At 35.0% G+C, this 16,620-nt stretch overlaps 2 protein-coding genes and 1 non-coding gene across 3 annotated transcripts; all 3 read right to left on the reverse strand.

Annotated features, from left to right (window-relative positions):
- Positions 1-1,101: 1,101 nt before the first annotated feature.
- LOC133869499 (general transcription and DNA repair factor IIH subunit TFB2) lies at positions 1,102-10,705 on the reverse strand. Its single transcript, XM_062306522.1, has 15 exons — positions 10,390-10,705; positions 9,698-9,865; positions 8,415-8,483; positions 7,738-7,831; positions 7,446-7,546; positions 7,279-7,324; positions 7,135-7,194; positions 5,556-5,624; positions 5,157-5,240; positions 4,946-5,029; positions 3,759-3,844; positions 3,189-3,279; positions 2,085-2,165; positions 1,788-1,862; positions 1,102-1,706 (listed from the first exon to the last, which is right to left on the reverse strand). The coding sequence occupies exons 1-15, from the start codon at positions 10,500-10,502 to the stop codon at positions 1,572-1,574; spliced, it is 1,356 nt and encodes a 451-aa protein (XP_062162506.1). The 5' UTR covers positions 10,503-10,705; the 3' UTR covers positions 1,102-1,571.
- A 1,534-nt stretch (positions 10,706-12,239) lies between these two features.
- On the reverse strand, positions 12,240-16,393 carry LOC133869382 (uncharacterized). Its single transcript, XM_062306358.1, has 5 exons — positions 16,123-16,393; positions 15,319-15,372; positions 14,337-14,440; positions 13,409-13,447; positions 12,240-12,671 (listed from the first exon to the last, which is right to left on the reverse strand). Exons 1-5 carry the CDS (start codon positions 16,196-16,198, stop codon positions 12,537-12,539), a joined length of 408 nt encoding a protein of 135 aa, XP_062162342.1. The 5' UTR covers positions 16,199-16,393; the 3' UTR covers positions 12,240-12,536.
- On the reverse strand, positions 13,898-14,017 carry LOC133870010 (small nucleolar RNA snoR126). Its single transcript, XR_009900630.1, has one exon. It is a non-coding gene; the product is annotated as a small nucleolar RNA snoR126 (small nucleolar RNA).
- Positions 16,394-16,620: the final 227 nt, after the last annotated feature.

The following is a 16,620-nucleotide window of genomic DNA, read 5'->3' on the forward strand; positions in this document are numbered from 1 at the left end:
CCCATATTTAATATCACTCTTTCTCTTTCTCTTTCTCATGAAAAATTTAGAATTAAATCGAGATAGTTGAAACAGCTACATTTTAAATAGATTTTTTTTTTTAAAAAAAAAAAAAAAAGTACCTAAGCCAAAGGTAGTAGAATATCGTAAATATTATTTATAAAAAATGATAAATATCGAGTTGGTAAAATGATAAAATACAGAAAATAATCAAAATATTACTTGAGGCTCTCATGTTTCTAAGGCTAAGAAAAAGAAGAAATAAAAAACGAATATTAAAGAATAAGGAAAAAATTATTGACAGGGTATTTTGGCTGCTATTATTCTTCTCGAAGATATTGATATTATCCTTGATGATTCATCTTGACTGCACCATGCTAAATTTCATAATGTTTTCCTCCCTCTTTCTTTCTTTCTTTCTTTCTTTCTTCTTCTTCTTTTTATGTATCTCGTACAAAGCAGGTTGCCAAGTTTTATTAAAGAAAAATGCTTAAGGTATTTGCGGTTTATATTACAATCCCCTTACAAACTAATATTGCAATTCACGCGTAAACTACAATCAAATTTAATTATTTAGTAACTGACGTAATATATGTCACGTGAACTTAAAAACTAACGTAACATTTCATGTGACACTATCACATCAATTATAATCAAATCTAATTATTTAATGACCGACACAATAAATACCATGTGAACTACGACATCCGCCAGTTTATAAACAACTTATAGAACAACACTTTTTTAGCGGTTTGAGAATGTTTAGGGACATTTGGGTATACGATTTTTTTTGTATTGTTTTGAACTTTATTCTTTTCCCAAATTCCTCTTTCATTTTTCATTTCCATTAAAAAGTCAACTTGTTCCCGTCAAAGACCTATCAATTGCGGTGACCCAAAACGACGGATTCAAAAACGAGATGTGTTATTTGCACATCACCTTGGTGTACACCAAGATGATGTACGAGAATCATTAGCCTTCAAAAACATAATTGTGTCAAAGAATACATAAAAATGATTAAACAAATAACAAAAGGGCTGGATAACTATATAATCTCAGCAAATTATGAAGCCAAAAAAAAAAAATAAAAAAAATAAAAAAAATCACAATAACTTCATTTATTTTGTCTTAAATTAAAAAGAAGCTTCTTTTCATTGAATAGGAGATTGAACTCCCATTATCTGCAATACAAGCCTGTTGTTTTCATCACAAGCAGCAAACTCCGTAGTCTACATTGCTCACATAAATATTTCAGCGCCAAAGAATGTTTGTACTTGAAACTCTATTTGGTCCAACTCTTCCCGAATGCAACATTTTCAAGCTTCTGATTGCAGCGTAGATTCAACCCTCCACATTTTTCGATAATGTGTTCTAAAATATTTTCCATGATGCATGACTTCAGTTACAGCTTTATTAGCAAATCTGATAATCCGAATAGAACATAACTCGACCGGAAAGGAAGAATCTGATACATGCCCAGCCCCAAAATGTACACAAACCTCACAGCATGTAGGGTTGCATGTTGTTCTGCTATCAATTCCATCAGGACCAATAAAATAATATCTGGCTTACTACTTTTGACGGCGTAAATGCTCTCGCATATGCATGTGTATTTCTGCCTTGACAACAAGACGCATGGTTTTCGAATCCTCCCACAGCAACCCGTTCCACTCCCGTGCGTAGTCACAAGCAGCCTCGAAGACGTCCTGCCAGACAAAAGAGAATCAGATACAATCATGAGAATATGACGTCAAACATATCACTCCAAGATACTGAATTGTTAGTACCCTAGAAGGAAATTCATCATAATAATGTGAAGGAGTCATCTCAACCCTGTTCAGATCTGATTCCCACAGCCTTATCTGTCACAGAAGAGAGTTCGCTTTAAAACATCAGAAAACAAGGGGAAACAAGGCAATTCCTATTACGGAATATCTAAGCAATTTCAAGTACTTTGTTGTTAGGTAAAAGAACATGGCCAAATCAGCGGCACGGCAAGATAGAATCACATAAACTGAACCACAATAAAGGAGCTACAATATAATTTATGATAAATACAAATATGAATATAGAGGAACTGAAACCTGATCCGTGACATTTTCGGGTATAGATGGCATTCTCTCTGCTACACGAGGATGGGAATTCTGCTGAAGAAAAGTAATTATCTGCAAATTTTGTTTAGGAGTTATGTGAAGCAAAATACCTTCCAGGAGGACAAAACAAAAAAGGGAGGAGGAGACAATAGCATTTTAGACTTCCAATCCAAATGCAACAATGCAGCAAACCTTTTTACCCATAAGAATACCAAGTTAAAGTGAGCGCATGTTGAGAAAGGGAGGACTGTAGGTGTTGTCCATGTGCCAACAAGTGATTTATTTATTAAAACAATATCAAACCTAATGTATCTATTCCATGGCGGTTAAAACTACCACCAGACCAAGACAACTACATTATGAGCATGTCGACAAGAGTATCTGACTATAATTATACCAATATTGAGCATGCGACCATCTTGTGGGACTCCAAATCTACAATGACTTAATTTGGACTTATTATTATGATAATTCAACCTAATACCTTTCGATCGATTAGTAGTCACAATCCCGGATAACCACAAGTTTATTAGAGCTAGTCAGAAGGGCAATTAAGAGAGCCTGAGGAACTCACTCCCCCCAGGCATGATAGTTTCTTCCCAATGGACTTATGATTAGCATGCAAACTAGCATTTCAAAATAACAGTTATTACCAGCAAGATTCCAAGCAAAATCCAGTAAAAAGAAAGAAGTGATACAGAATTTGCTCAATGTGTTCCAACATTTGCTCATCTAGGTTCACCAAGGTGAAATAGTAAATTCTGAATTCTTATTCCCACAAGCTGTAAGATCCCACACATGCAAAACTTAGATTGACCAATTTGCAGGCACCCCAACAAAAAAGCAAAAAAGTAAAAAAGTAAAATTGGACTCAGTTAAAAGGTTCTTGCGGATTTGGATTAACTTGTTCAGCATGAAACAAACATAAATAACTTTATTGTAAGCCAAAAGTCGGATTAGAGAGGCAAAGGGACATTGCCCTAGATAGGCTCAAGTGGGGTAAAAGAACCAATGTAGCCAGTTCCAATTAGTTGGGACTAAGGTTTACTTGAGTTCTAAACTTGAAGGTATTGGAGTAGACTAATCTATACTTGCCTGCTCTGCTGCAATACCGTTTTCAAAAGCATTATACAAACTTTCTTTTGTGATTGCTCCCACTATAAGATTTGGAAGTTGATACTCTATCCTGCATATATAAGCACAGCATTTATCATCTCAGAGATGATTATAAATATAATAATACCACCTGGCTTGTCACAAAAGCAGGATAGTGTAAACATTAGAAGCACCTATAGTAAGCAGAAGTCTACTGTATTAGCATGAATTCAATTAAAGTATTACAAAGGAGAAATAATTTATTCCTTTCAATATAAATGAATATCTATATCGTGCAATTAAATTATAACATTTGAGCTCTTTATCACCATTAACGGTATGGCTGGAAACACTTTCAAGAAGGAATGGCTTCTGATAGCATAAGAAAAATTTCTAGACTTTTATTTGGTGTAGTATGTAGAAAATGGACTTTAATTTCCAAACCACTGTTTCAAAGTAGCTCAATTTTAACCTTCAGAATAACCCGATTCAACTTCAAATGAGAAGTGGTAACCTGTTTTTCAAAGAATCACTTCAAGCAAAATTATATCAAGCAATTGGTTGGTGTACCTTGAGAAAAGACGTAGAATTTCACAGTGTAACTTTGAAGTCGAGTATGCGTACAACCTAAAATTTGTTTCTACGACCACAAATCCCTGGGAAAAAGAGAAAGTAGCAAGAGATGAGATATGGTAACAAATTTGTAGCCACTACATATCCATAGTTCTTTACAGGGAATATATATATATATTAAAAAGAAAGACAAAGGCAAAGAAGAAGTGAGATGAACAGGGGAAAAAAAGAAAATCAAGTCCCAACAGGAGATATCAAGTCGAAGGTTTATGATAGACACAAAAGATTTCACTGGGAGAAATTATAAAAGTGAAGCTCTCAGGCGAATGACTCCCTAGGTAAATAATATAACTTCAACAAATTTAATCCATCCTACCAATGACAGTTTTCAGGACTGCTGATGACAAAGCAGCTAAAAACCCAAAATAGGAATAAGTAGTGAGGAGGATAAGTAAAACAAAGCAGCCATATAAATGCGGGAGCCAACACCCTGCAATTTATAATAATGACCAATTATCAAGTTCCTGCAAATACCACTTATTAAAATTAAGCTCCAATTCAGTTTTTGCTGATAGAAATTACCAATACTACAGAGACAAAAACCTAGGAACTAATGGTACCAACAATAAAAGCTAGGCTGAGATTCAAAGATCCTAATTGTTAGCTATGGACATTCACATCCTGTGTTAATAGAGATATAGGAACTGTGATGAGATATATATTCCTGCCTTCAACAAGTTAGCAGCATCGTTTGTGGTTTTAATAGTAAAAAAGAACAAATGAACAGATACAAGCAGTTCTTCTGAGGCTCCATCTAAAACAGAGCAACACTTGGGCTACTCCAGAAGCTAGTGAGCCAAGCCACTAAGAACATGTGCGAACAGAATATTACAGAGACCAAGCCAGCAAGAGTATAGAGGCACTGATTACATTACCTTTTGGTACAAATCAAAATGATAAACGAATTATATGCATTGAAAGAGTAATTTGTTTATTGCCTTCCATTCAGGAGTAAGGTGACAGTGATATCACAAACACACAAGAATGATGATAGGAATCAAATGCAACCACAAAGACAAAGACAGCAACAACAACAACAACAACAAAAAATCAACTGCAGACAGGAAAAGAAAAAGATAGACATATTTACTGAACGGTAATTCATGACTTCACAAAAAACATACTTGTTTCCGTGATGATGAATCTGTTAAGCTCACTGAAAGATTGGTAGCTAATTTAGTAGGTATAAACCAACTCTCTTTCCTGCCCTGAACATATGCCACCAAAAGGAGATAAAATCAAACCTCTAGTAAACCGATACTTGAATTATTATTTGAGGTATTACTAGCACATTCTACACCAAGAATAGTAGAAACTAGAATATAACTAGAATACCTGCTGAAGTTTGACCAACCCCAAGTCTGTGAGGTCCTTGATCAGACTCCTCTGAACCTCCGTCAATGTGTTACTATTATATGCCTAACTTATACAGAAGAAAACAACATCACTTACTATTACATGCCTAACACATAAAGAAGTAAACAACATCACGCCAACGTGAGATCTGCAATAACCAAGAAACTCCCTAGAAAGCAGGCAGACATGTCACCACATATAAGGATTGCTTCTTCTTTTTCCCTAACTGGTAAATATAACACATGCCCCCATAGGATTGAATACGCGACCTCACCCTCCACCCTTTGTTTATCTTAGTATATGTTTTTGGTCCAAAGACCATTGTCAAAAAGATCCAAAATTAGTTAAAGCAACGTGTAAACAACGTATATCTAATACCTTTCCTGTGACATGAAAACTAAGCTCTAGTAAGAATGAAATCAAATCGGCTGGGTCCACACCTCGATCCTGGAACAAAATTAGAAAATCCAAATTTAAATTGAATAACAGGTATTTATGAAGAGCTGAAGTTGCACTACCCTACTGAGTCAGAGTAATAATAAGTGAGAGAAGGCAAAAAACCTACTATTTCAAGAAATACATCATAAAGTATCCTTGAACTACCATCTATAGAACTCATTAAAAAAAAAAGTTGTCAGTAAAATTTTAAGAAGGGAAAAGGTTAACTACATGGGAAGCATAAAAATTAAGAACAGATATATATATATTTTTTGATAAGTAAGAACAGATATATATATATAACTTCTCCTTTACTTTTGTATAAATAAAAATGGTTATAATTTGAAACAAATAGAGAAATGGTAAACAACTAATATGCAAGACAATATACTAAAATGTTTTCATTTATAATATAACCATTAGGCTATAAACAAACCGAATTGTTCATGATCAACTCGAATTTGACTCGTAAAAACTTGACTCGAGTTCTATTCGTCTATTAAACAAAACGAACTTGAACAAATATTTAGACTCGTTTAGTAAACGAGTTTAGCTCGTATAAGCTCAATTTAACTCTTTTTAAATTGTTGAAATGCTGGTGTACCATGTAGAGGCTTTCCATAGCCCAATCTCAAGAAAAATGAAAATAGGAATTCAACCTTATAAAGTAGTGAAACTCAATTCCAATATGATGGGCTTCTTGATCAATCCATGCTCTTAGAGAGACTGACAGAGTCTTCCTCAAAACATAATATTCATTCAAAATACAACAAGGTAAATTACACTTTACCTTCCCAAACTCCACCCCATTTACACTTACAATTCTAAACCACGATTAACTGCAACTTGGACGTATAAATTAGCAAAATATTTTGAGTTATACCTTGTGTCAGATTTAGCTGTTAGTTTGGATGGAAAACATCACATGTGACTAGCACATGCGCGCCTAAGCCCCTTTTTACGTGACTAATTTGTCTCTGTAATGCACTGTTTTAGTAATAGTGACAAAAAAATAAAAAATAAAAGCACCAACACAAAGTTTGTTCAAGTGGGATGAGCGCGGCCACCCCCTATCCAGATGGGGGTGACTACGCAACCACCAGTCACCATCTGAAATACTTTATGCCAATTTTTTTTATAATACTAAAACATGAGCAAATTTCTCATGCAAAAACGGCTCAATCTCTACTCGGTTGCTTCATTTGAGCTCGAGCTCAACTCATTGTTTATTTGAGTCGAGCTTGAACCAATGTCAAACTCAACCAATGTTAGTCGAGCTTGACTCGAGCCAACATATATTTTTATTGAGCTAGTTTAAACAGCCACTATGCACTTGGTTTGGCTCAATTACAGCTCTAATAACCATCAAAGTTCGACAATAATCATTAAGCATCATACGAGCTTTAAAAGGAAAGCAGATCTAAATAATGATTTGAAAATATTGATAAAAATTCAGTGTAGAGGAAACACTTATTTTTAGAGATGGGGGAACTACCAAAGGAATCTCACTATCCCATACCTCAGAATTAGAGATGTATTCTCTGATGATGTACCAAAGTTGTGCATTTGTGTCCATCAACTGTAATTTTCAGAGATCAAAAATAACTTCAAGTAAAACACATCACAAGAAGTGCAAGCAGCTCATCATTCATATGATGCATACCAAGAACTGGAAACCACTTTCAGTTAATCGTGGAGCTTCTTTCTCCCTGTAAAAATGCACATACACATCAAAACAACAGACATGAGATACATTAAACTCATATATACACAAGAAAGTGACGCACATATATCATTGAGAGAAATTATGCTAATACAAGAAATAAGGACCTTTGACTCAAAAGGCCTCGCTGGAAAATTTTCATCATAGAAGAGCTGATATTTGATGGCCTTTCAGCTTGAGCCGAGTTTATAAGTTGGAGCAAGAAACACTAATTTAACACAATAGCAAGTCAAAAGAGAGTGTAGCTTTAATCAAGAAACTAAACAAAAAGTAGTTGCAAAAGTTAGTTATATAAATTCCAATCACACAGAATAACATGGTAAGTAAGAGCCAGACACAGCTTTTCTAAATACACGCATGAATAAACAGAAAATGGAAACATATAGATGAACTTCGCACCTCCCATTGTTCAAGGGCATAAACCTGAAGATCCTCCAAGCTTGGGAGCCTCACAGTTATGTCAGAAGGCATCGGTTCCCTTGGTAAAACTTCACTGCCATATCAAATGATAAGGTCATATCCCAAATAAAGTTGTCTTGAACACTGTATTAAGCCAACCACCGTTGACTGCAGGATTATATTTTAAATTTTTGTAATGTCATTACAAAAATGAGATAATAGGCATTCAAGTTATGCTTATTCAGTAACTTTAACAATCTAGGCAATCTGATGTCATAAATCATATACATTCATAATCAAACATGGCAGCATGTGATGCAGTACAAGCCAAAACCAGTAGTGCGTGTTATATTTTACCAAGTGGGCTACCAACTAGACATCCATGATTGCACTTTGTATTTTTGGTGTAAAGGATTGGAGCAAAAATGGGGAAAAGAAGTTTCCATGCTGCAGCTTTATCAAAATTTGCCCTGAGTTGATTCCTTTAGAACTCTATATTGGAATAAACTCTACATGAGTCACATATAGAATACATGAAACAGGGTAGATTTATCCCATTTTCTGTCATTATTAGATTCCCAATGACCCATAACTCACACAAGAATCCCCAAGGGCAAGAAACACGTTCATCTAAGCTAACTGATAAAAAAAATTAGATTATCTGAATCTCAACTCACCCAAGTGTTAAAAGCTTTTGGAGATTTGTCTGAAATGTTGGATTAATTCTGTAAGTTGTTTCCCTTCTCCTGCCAGCAAAACATCAAGTTCATTGTAAAGGCTGAGAGAATAAGGTTGATCAAAACTACATTACAATAATTTGAACATGAATATTAGAATGATAATAGTGAAAGAACGTCATCTAAAGAATATATACAAATTGTAGGGCACGTATATCAAAAATAAAAACATACAAATCTAGGCAATTTGGAGCTTCCAACAATATGCAACCAATATCGAAATGTACTTTTAGTTCTTAAAGTATAAAATAAAAATGAACATGGAGAACTTTCTTGGATACACATGTTAAATATGACCAAATTTGATGCAATCCTATGCAGTCGAGACTAAAAATTCCAGAAAATCAGGAAAAAGGCTCCATATCTGGGCATGTTTCCCACAAAACAAGCTTTGTGATCAGAGGAGTATGGGCATGGATGTCCAGTCAACTAAGTCAAAATCCAAAGATCTAACAGCTTTGATGCAAGCTCCAAACGCGTTTTCATAGTGCAGAAAACAATGCCATCCTAAAAGGCAACATGTCCCAATAGATTCATCCCTCATTTCTCTGGTCCGCATATGACAAGACCTTCAAGATGTCATCTTAAAGACATAATAATATACAGGAGCATTTTGGTCCTATTGCAGTAAAAAAAAAAGATGGTGAAACTTTACTTAACCCCCCTGAATTTCCATCACTTTTGCAATCCCCCCCCCCAAAAAAAAAAAAAAAACTCTCAATTTAGTGTATCCAACTTTCAATTTTTTGCAATCTCACCCATCCCGTTAGGGTTGGGGTTATATCGGACTGTCAAAAGACAAAATGACACTTATACCCCTGTAAACTTTATAATATTACAAAATTGCCGGACCCTTCCCATTTTTTAGAAGAAAAAATTGAAGGTATTTTGGTGATTTTCACATCATCTGTAAAGATTTAACGGAAAATCCTAACGGATGGATGAGATTGCAAAAAATTGAAAGTTTGATACACTAAATTGAGAGTTTTTTAACTTTGAGAGGAAATTACAAAAGTAATAGAATTTTAGGGGGTTAAGTGAAGTTTCCCAAAAAAGATTAAAGAAAAATTTCTTGAAACAGTTTATCTCCTCAGCAATCTTACTCTTGTATGTTTAATCTTTCTTTTACTCCAACAAAGAAGCAAAAGGACACCTTGTATAGGCAACGAATTCTTAAACTTCAGAAGAACACAATAAGTATTATGTACAGAAAATCCATTTACCTGTCAGCAATTTCAGTGAATAACCGCAACTGAATCAACCTATCAATAGCGACTCTATGCTTTGAGGACCCATCTGGAAGCACCCACTCCTCCATGGACTTGGCTGTTATTGGAACATCAATGTACAACATCTGTATAACATACTTCTTGGCCAGAGGTGGCAGAGACCTGAGTACCAAAAAAACAAAAACTACAAATTTCAAGTTTATCTCAGAGAACTAACCATTTGACATCAACTTGCCACAATAAACTCTTTAAGACTTCCACTACATGTATGAAAATCTACGAGACGCAGAAAATTTGCAACATATTGGATCCATTATCCACAAACATCTACGAAACATAAAACACTAAGTATATAAAGCAAATATCAGTAATGAAAACGTTAACCACAATTACTGCGTACCAAAATTCTAACATTAGGAATTGATCTTCAAGCAATTTATAACCAAAAAAAAAAAAATTAGAAAGGAAATAAACGTCAATTGTATAACTTCACAACACAAGCTCACTCTGAAGCAGCCCATCATCGTTGCTGAAGAAGCACATAGTGTGATTATATATATGCGCATATGTATGGATGGACGGTAGTAAATGATACGTTATTTATGAGAAAATGATAGTTTTGTTTACATTAGGGGACAAAGAGAGTTATATAGGAGCAGTGCACGAGAAAAATGAGAGAGGAGGACCTGAGAATGGCTTCGCAGATGAAAGCGTTCTCGTAGAGCTTGTCGAGCTTCATGGCGGGCAAGGAGGCCACCATGTCCATGAAATTCTTCGCGATTATCTTCACCTGAGGCATTGTCAGACCAATTCCTTTTTTCCTTTTCTTCTTCGCCTGATCCGACTCTGATTTTTAGGGTTCTTCTGCTTGCAGAGTTTTCCGATCAAAGCTTCTCTGAAATTTTCTCGGTAGCTTTATCTGCGCTAGCGGCGTCGTTTTTGGGACTTCGGTCTGTGGGCCGTCGCGCCTCTACGATCAGCGTTAGAACAAGGCCAATTTTTTTTTTTTGATATAAGAACAAGGCCAATTTTTTTTTTTTTGATATAAGAACAAGGCCAATTTGACGGCAAGGGAAATACTCCGGATTAGTCTCAAATTATCTGTTCAAATTTAAAAAAGTTCAGATAAGTGATTGTGAGAGACTATTTATGAGATCTACCTGACCAAATATAAATTGAGTTGTCCAACCACTTATCAGATCAAGTGAGTCTCATAAGTGATCTCTCACCTCACAATTACCTGTCCGAATTCTCTCAAATTCGGACAGATAATTTGAGAAGATTCTAATCCACTCCAGTCGTATGGCGGTAAGTTTTAATAGCACCAATTGCGGTACAATAGAGTTGTAATTTACTGTATAATTTTTATGAATAATACTGTTTAGTAGACCAATAATAATATGGTAGTGAAAATAGTTCTTAAATTAACACTTGTAATTCCTCTTCCCTTGTTTCCCCTATTTGAATAAAAGAAAAGAAAAGAAAAATAGAACTTAAAAATAAAAAATAAAATAAAGATTAATTTTTATTGTCACATCATTATAGTTGTACGACATCATTTAGTGTCTTCTCAGCTAATGAGATAACCAAATGACGGTAACGCTCCTTAGTTAGATAAGCTGCTATTGCACTAAGATAATATAAACTAAGATAAACTATTGCTATGTTAAAAGATAACTTATTTTCAAAATAATAATAATAATAACTTTAGTGATAGGTTTAAGAGGGACAAGGATTGTCTCCATCTCCATTTCATTTAAAATGAATAGTATCTATTTTATAATTAAAATTTATAGTTTGTACATTTAACCGTGTACGTAATTCTAAATTATTGAAATTTTTCAGAAGACATGTCAATTGAAAGTTGGGGATGAACATTGTTAACTGGGTGATAATCTGAAGGATAGGAATATGTAAACTTTCTTTCTTAATTTTTTTCACTCATATTATGTCACCCGACACTCATGTGAACCGGCCGGCGGCCAACCCCAAGCAATTTTTTCACGTGACTCATTTTCTCCAAACAAATTTAAAATATGCCTTGTACCAAATTATTTAGGCATGTCTGCTAAACCATAAACATGCCCTGTAGATCTCATAAATATATATATATATATATATATATATATATATATATATATTTTAAAAAAAAAAAAAAAAAGGCTCTGTGGACATCACTGTATGGCCGAGCACCAAAGTTAACACTTAACAGGGCTGTAGACTGGAACATATGATAGTTGATTCTGTAGAGAGATATTACACACTGCGACGACCTGTTGCGGAATCTCGTAAATTTGGAAACGTTTTTTTTTGTTTTTGATAAGTAATTTGGAAACGTTTTTAAGTTGTGAGCTTCGACTCAAGAAAAATAAATAAATAAAATCCCAGTTAATATCTTATAGATGCAATCCCCAATATCAGCATTAAGCATTGCAATTATGTTAAAGTAGGATTAACCTGACACACAATCACAATCCTGTGAGCAGTAAGAGTGCAATGTCTATTGTGCCAAAATGCAATAACTTACCAAAGAATAAGCTTCAAACTTTGGCTAAAGTCTCTATAGTTTCTTATTGAAGTTAAAGGAAATACATTCTGAACTTCCAATATATGAAACTAGCCAAAAAAATCTGTCACCGACATCTCTGAGAGAAGTCACCAAGGCATGTTATGTGAGTTTAAACTCGTAGAAACCAACGGAGGACAAAAGATGGATAAAAAACAGGACCTTCTGTCAACAAAAAAGGGTCTATGATGGAACTAACAAAGTCATGCACTGCTAACAAAGTCGTCAAGTGTATAATTTTGTCAGTAAGCTACGTTTTGTCTCTCACTATGCTGAAGAGCAAGGTACGTCTTCAGCGGTCACACTGGGATCAACAGGTTTTCGGGTCGGCTTTGGGATCGGGGGAGGCTTAGGTGGCCTTTTCGGACGAACTTTGTCAACTTCCTCTAAGAGAATATCAAACTGCAGCATACAAATAAATAGCATTGACTCAATGCAATTAAAAAGGTATTGCCCCTATTTTATATGAAAATTTTGCGAATAACCGCATCTAATTTATAGGAAAAATAATTGCAAAATAGTGCATCGAAATAACTTGATGATTCTCCAGTGATGGCGAGAAATTTGGGGAATTAGACTAACAAACAAAAAGCCCAGTGATACATACCTACCCAGAATTGATATAATGTGCACTATACTAGTCCTCAAAATTATGGGATCATATAGACTGGCCAATTTATTGTGCAGCTCTTGCACTTGTGGAGATGGTGATGTGAGAAAAAGAGAAAATGGAAACAAGCCAGGGGGGAAGTGGGGAAGAAAAGCTGTTTAATTACCAAACAAATATTTGCGACCAAGCTTCCTACAAGCAGAAATTACTGTATCAAGGTCATCAAGTTGAATTCATAACTGCTAAGGACAATATGCAGGCAAAAGTACTTGGTGACAGGAAATAAGAAAGAATTGCAAACAGTTTAAAAGATCCTCCAATTTCAAAGATGCCTTCCATAGTCACTAAATCATCCTTACATGTTTAAGACAAATGTAAACACAATGCGGTGCCAATTTCAAACAAGCATAAGGAATTTCATGCAGCTAGAGACACAACCATCTAAAGCTTAATAGAGAACTGTGTTTATAATCTTCTGCAAAATAATTCTTCATTAAACTAAAAGCTAACTTGTTGAGAGCAAACTAACCTTGAAACCGCATCCAGATACACAAGCACGAAAACATTCCTGTATACAGAAACAATCAATAAACAATGAATTGGTAAGATAAGCACAGTCAACAGTATTCCTTTTCTTTGCTTCCAAGCTATACATTTACATAATTTAAAAACTACTAGAATGTTAGAAGAGCATCGATTACAACCACAAAGTTTAACCAGATATATCCTATATCCTTAATAGGGGGTAAAACAGCTCCAGAACTACAGTATTATTATTATTATTATTATTATTATTATTATTATTATTATTATTATTATTATTATTATTATTATTATTATTACACTAGAGCTCTACTCCCCTTCCTCAAAGCCAATCGATTGCTTTCATATTGAAAATTTAACCAAACACCATCATTGCCCATCGTCTTCCCCTGATACAGTAAAAACTTCTTCAAACTGAATCCGCATATTTTGATTGAAATGTAATTTTTTTTTATAAGTCGAACCAAAACTCAAAAAGGCTCAGACATGCACAAACACAGTCATCAGAGAGCAGCACGTGTACGTGCAGTTGGTCTTGGTCCACTATCGAACAACATAACTCAGAATCAAGAAATGTAATTTATCATCATAGCCTTGAGTTTGCCAAAATATTGAACATTAATTCCAAAAAGCAAAATAAGCCACAAAAATCGAAGAGGAGAAAAAATTATACCCAAGAACAAAAATAGCCAGAGACAGATATTGTAGATCTGATTGAAATGTAAAATTACAAACAAACTAGTAAGAGTACATTAATTAACCAAAGAGGATGAATGCATGTGTTCACCAGGCAGCTTAATGTGAAGGCTTTAACCATAACAGCAGCATAAATATCAAAATAAATAGCGGTATCAGTGTCATGAAAAAAAAAAGGAAAGAAAATGTGAAAGAACCACAGGTAAAAGAGAAAGTACCTCTGAGTAGCTCGAAGCTCCAGGAGAACGGTCAATGTAAGCACTCCACTGGCGGTCCTTTAATACGGGGTCCTTATAGCATATCTCATTGCACTGCTCCAAGCCTGGAAATGCAATTATCTTATAAAATGAAGCTTACAAACAACTATTAGAAAATCAACTCCCTGCTCCCATGAATTAGCAAGCACTTCCTTTAGTTTCAGTAAAATTACTCTTCAAATTAAGTATAAAGGTTCAATGCATGGCTAAATCATTCAGTTAAAAAATGTCCAAGCCAAAGTGATCCAAGGGTGAGTTTAAAGACATCATATCAAGACACAAGCTTAGTCACATGCTAGTGGCTTTGTAGCCCAGTGGTTCTCCCTTTAAATGGGGCAATTCCAGTGCTCAACAGCATCAAATATGTAGGAAAATTCTGGAATTTAGAGGAGGATTAATCACATAGTGTAGCCGTAATAACCCGAACCAGCTACATGACTAATTGACCAGCCAGTAGCTCACCAATACCCCAAACCCCTTTCCTAGAGGAAAAAAAAAAGGGGGCTTGCCTGGCCCATTATTGTGCATTGCATCAATATGTTAACACATCATAATAACTTTCTGATTAAAAAAAAAAAATCCCTTTGTAGCATTTATTTCCTAATTTAGTTCAACTATTGAAATAAATGGAAACAAGCTGCTAAACATAACACAGCATTCATCTGGCTCAACTGCAACACCGGCACCCTAAAAGATTTCAATTAAGCTCAAATAATTTGATGCATAAAAAGCTTGGAAACAATGAAAGTGTACAGCAATGATATGCTGATCAGTTCCAGAAAACTGTACACTAAAAATTTTCAAATATTTATTGTTTCTTTTATTTATCAAAAAATAAATAAATTTCAAATCTGACTTGAAAATGACAGTGAACACAATACAAAATACTCATCCAGAATGCTTTACAAGCCAAATTGGCACAAACAAGGAAAGTAAAACTTACATTCTTCCCATGTCTCTCCATCAGCATCACACCCCTTTTTGCAAAATACTCGCCCTAAAGAACCCATGTTGGACCCAATCAGTAAGTTCAGACTTTAAAAGAGCAATAATCATTGTCAAAACAATTTCAAGAACAAAGAGTTCAAAGTGAATACTACTTGAAAAGCAGCCCTAAACCTGATTGAAGGTTTAATAGACAAGTTTTGAAGAATCTTGCATGAACCAAAACCTCTGATGCACAGCCCCATCTTAAAACAGTTTGATTTAATTATTCAGATTCATACATGAACTATACTTGCTATAACCTATGCAAGGTAACTCACATCCCCATGTGACCCAACAAAGTAGATTTTATGGTAAAATGTCATAAGATAATGTTGCATCACTATTGCTAACATCGATTACTAATCAGGCTTATTCAGTATAATATAAAAACTACTTACCGATTCTATAAGTGTAATGAAAACCCAATGGATTGGAAACGATTAATTCAAGTAAAGCACTTCAGAATTTCCTCAAAACAAGCATTGGTAGAGAAAAATAACAATTTAACCACATTGAACATCCCGGCCTAGCAAAGATTGGCCTATGCTTAACCCCAAGTAACAATTTGATGATAAAGTAATACAACGAAAATTATCTGGGGAAATATTATTCTGCTCAGAGATTTATGGGAGTCAAGAAAATTATAATAAGAATAAAGAAGCAAGTTTAAACCAAATATAAGACACATTAACCAGTAAGATTCGTAAAATTAGAGATGAATGTTGAAAGAAATATGGAGATAGAACTGAGAAAGTGTTACATGGGATTTGCGTCAGCATTGCGTATTTGCTCGTGCACTGGTTTCCGCAAGGCGACGCCCACTGCTGCGGTATCATTTTGCTACGAGTCTGAATGAGTAACCGTTTTCGCTCTTTCTCTGACCAGAAGGCAGGAGAAAGAGGAGAACGGAGTAGTGCAAGAGATGGGCGTGCTCTGTAGCGGAGGAGACGGAAGCGATGTTTCAGGCATTTATTTGGTCCAACTAACCAGCCAATGTGTCTTTTCGTTAACCTTTCATTACATGGACCGCTTCAGTGGTTCTGCCCCGGCAATGCCTTTTTTGTGGACTTTGGTGGGGGATTTTTTTTTATTATTTTTTTTTTGGTAAGAAATCCATGTTGTGCCATGTCACTGCCATTGAAAAGAAATCCACGTGGGTCATCACGCCCGTGTATGTCTTTCTGTATTGGGTTGCGCGTGATGGCTACAAATCGGTTGATTTTGCATGGTGGCACTGGTGGTGCTGAGAGGTTTTATG

The sequence above is a fragment of the Alnus glutinosa genome, chromosome 5 (genome assembly GCF_958979055.1).
Source record: "Alnus glutinosa chromosome 5, dhAlnGlut1.1, whole genome shotgun sequence".
Classification (NCBI taxonomy): domain Eukaryota; kingdom Viridiplantae; phylum Streptophyta; class Magnoliopsida; order Fagales; family Betulaceae; genus Alnus; species Alnus glutinosa.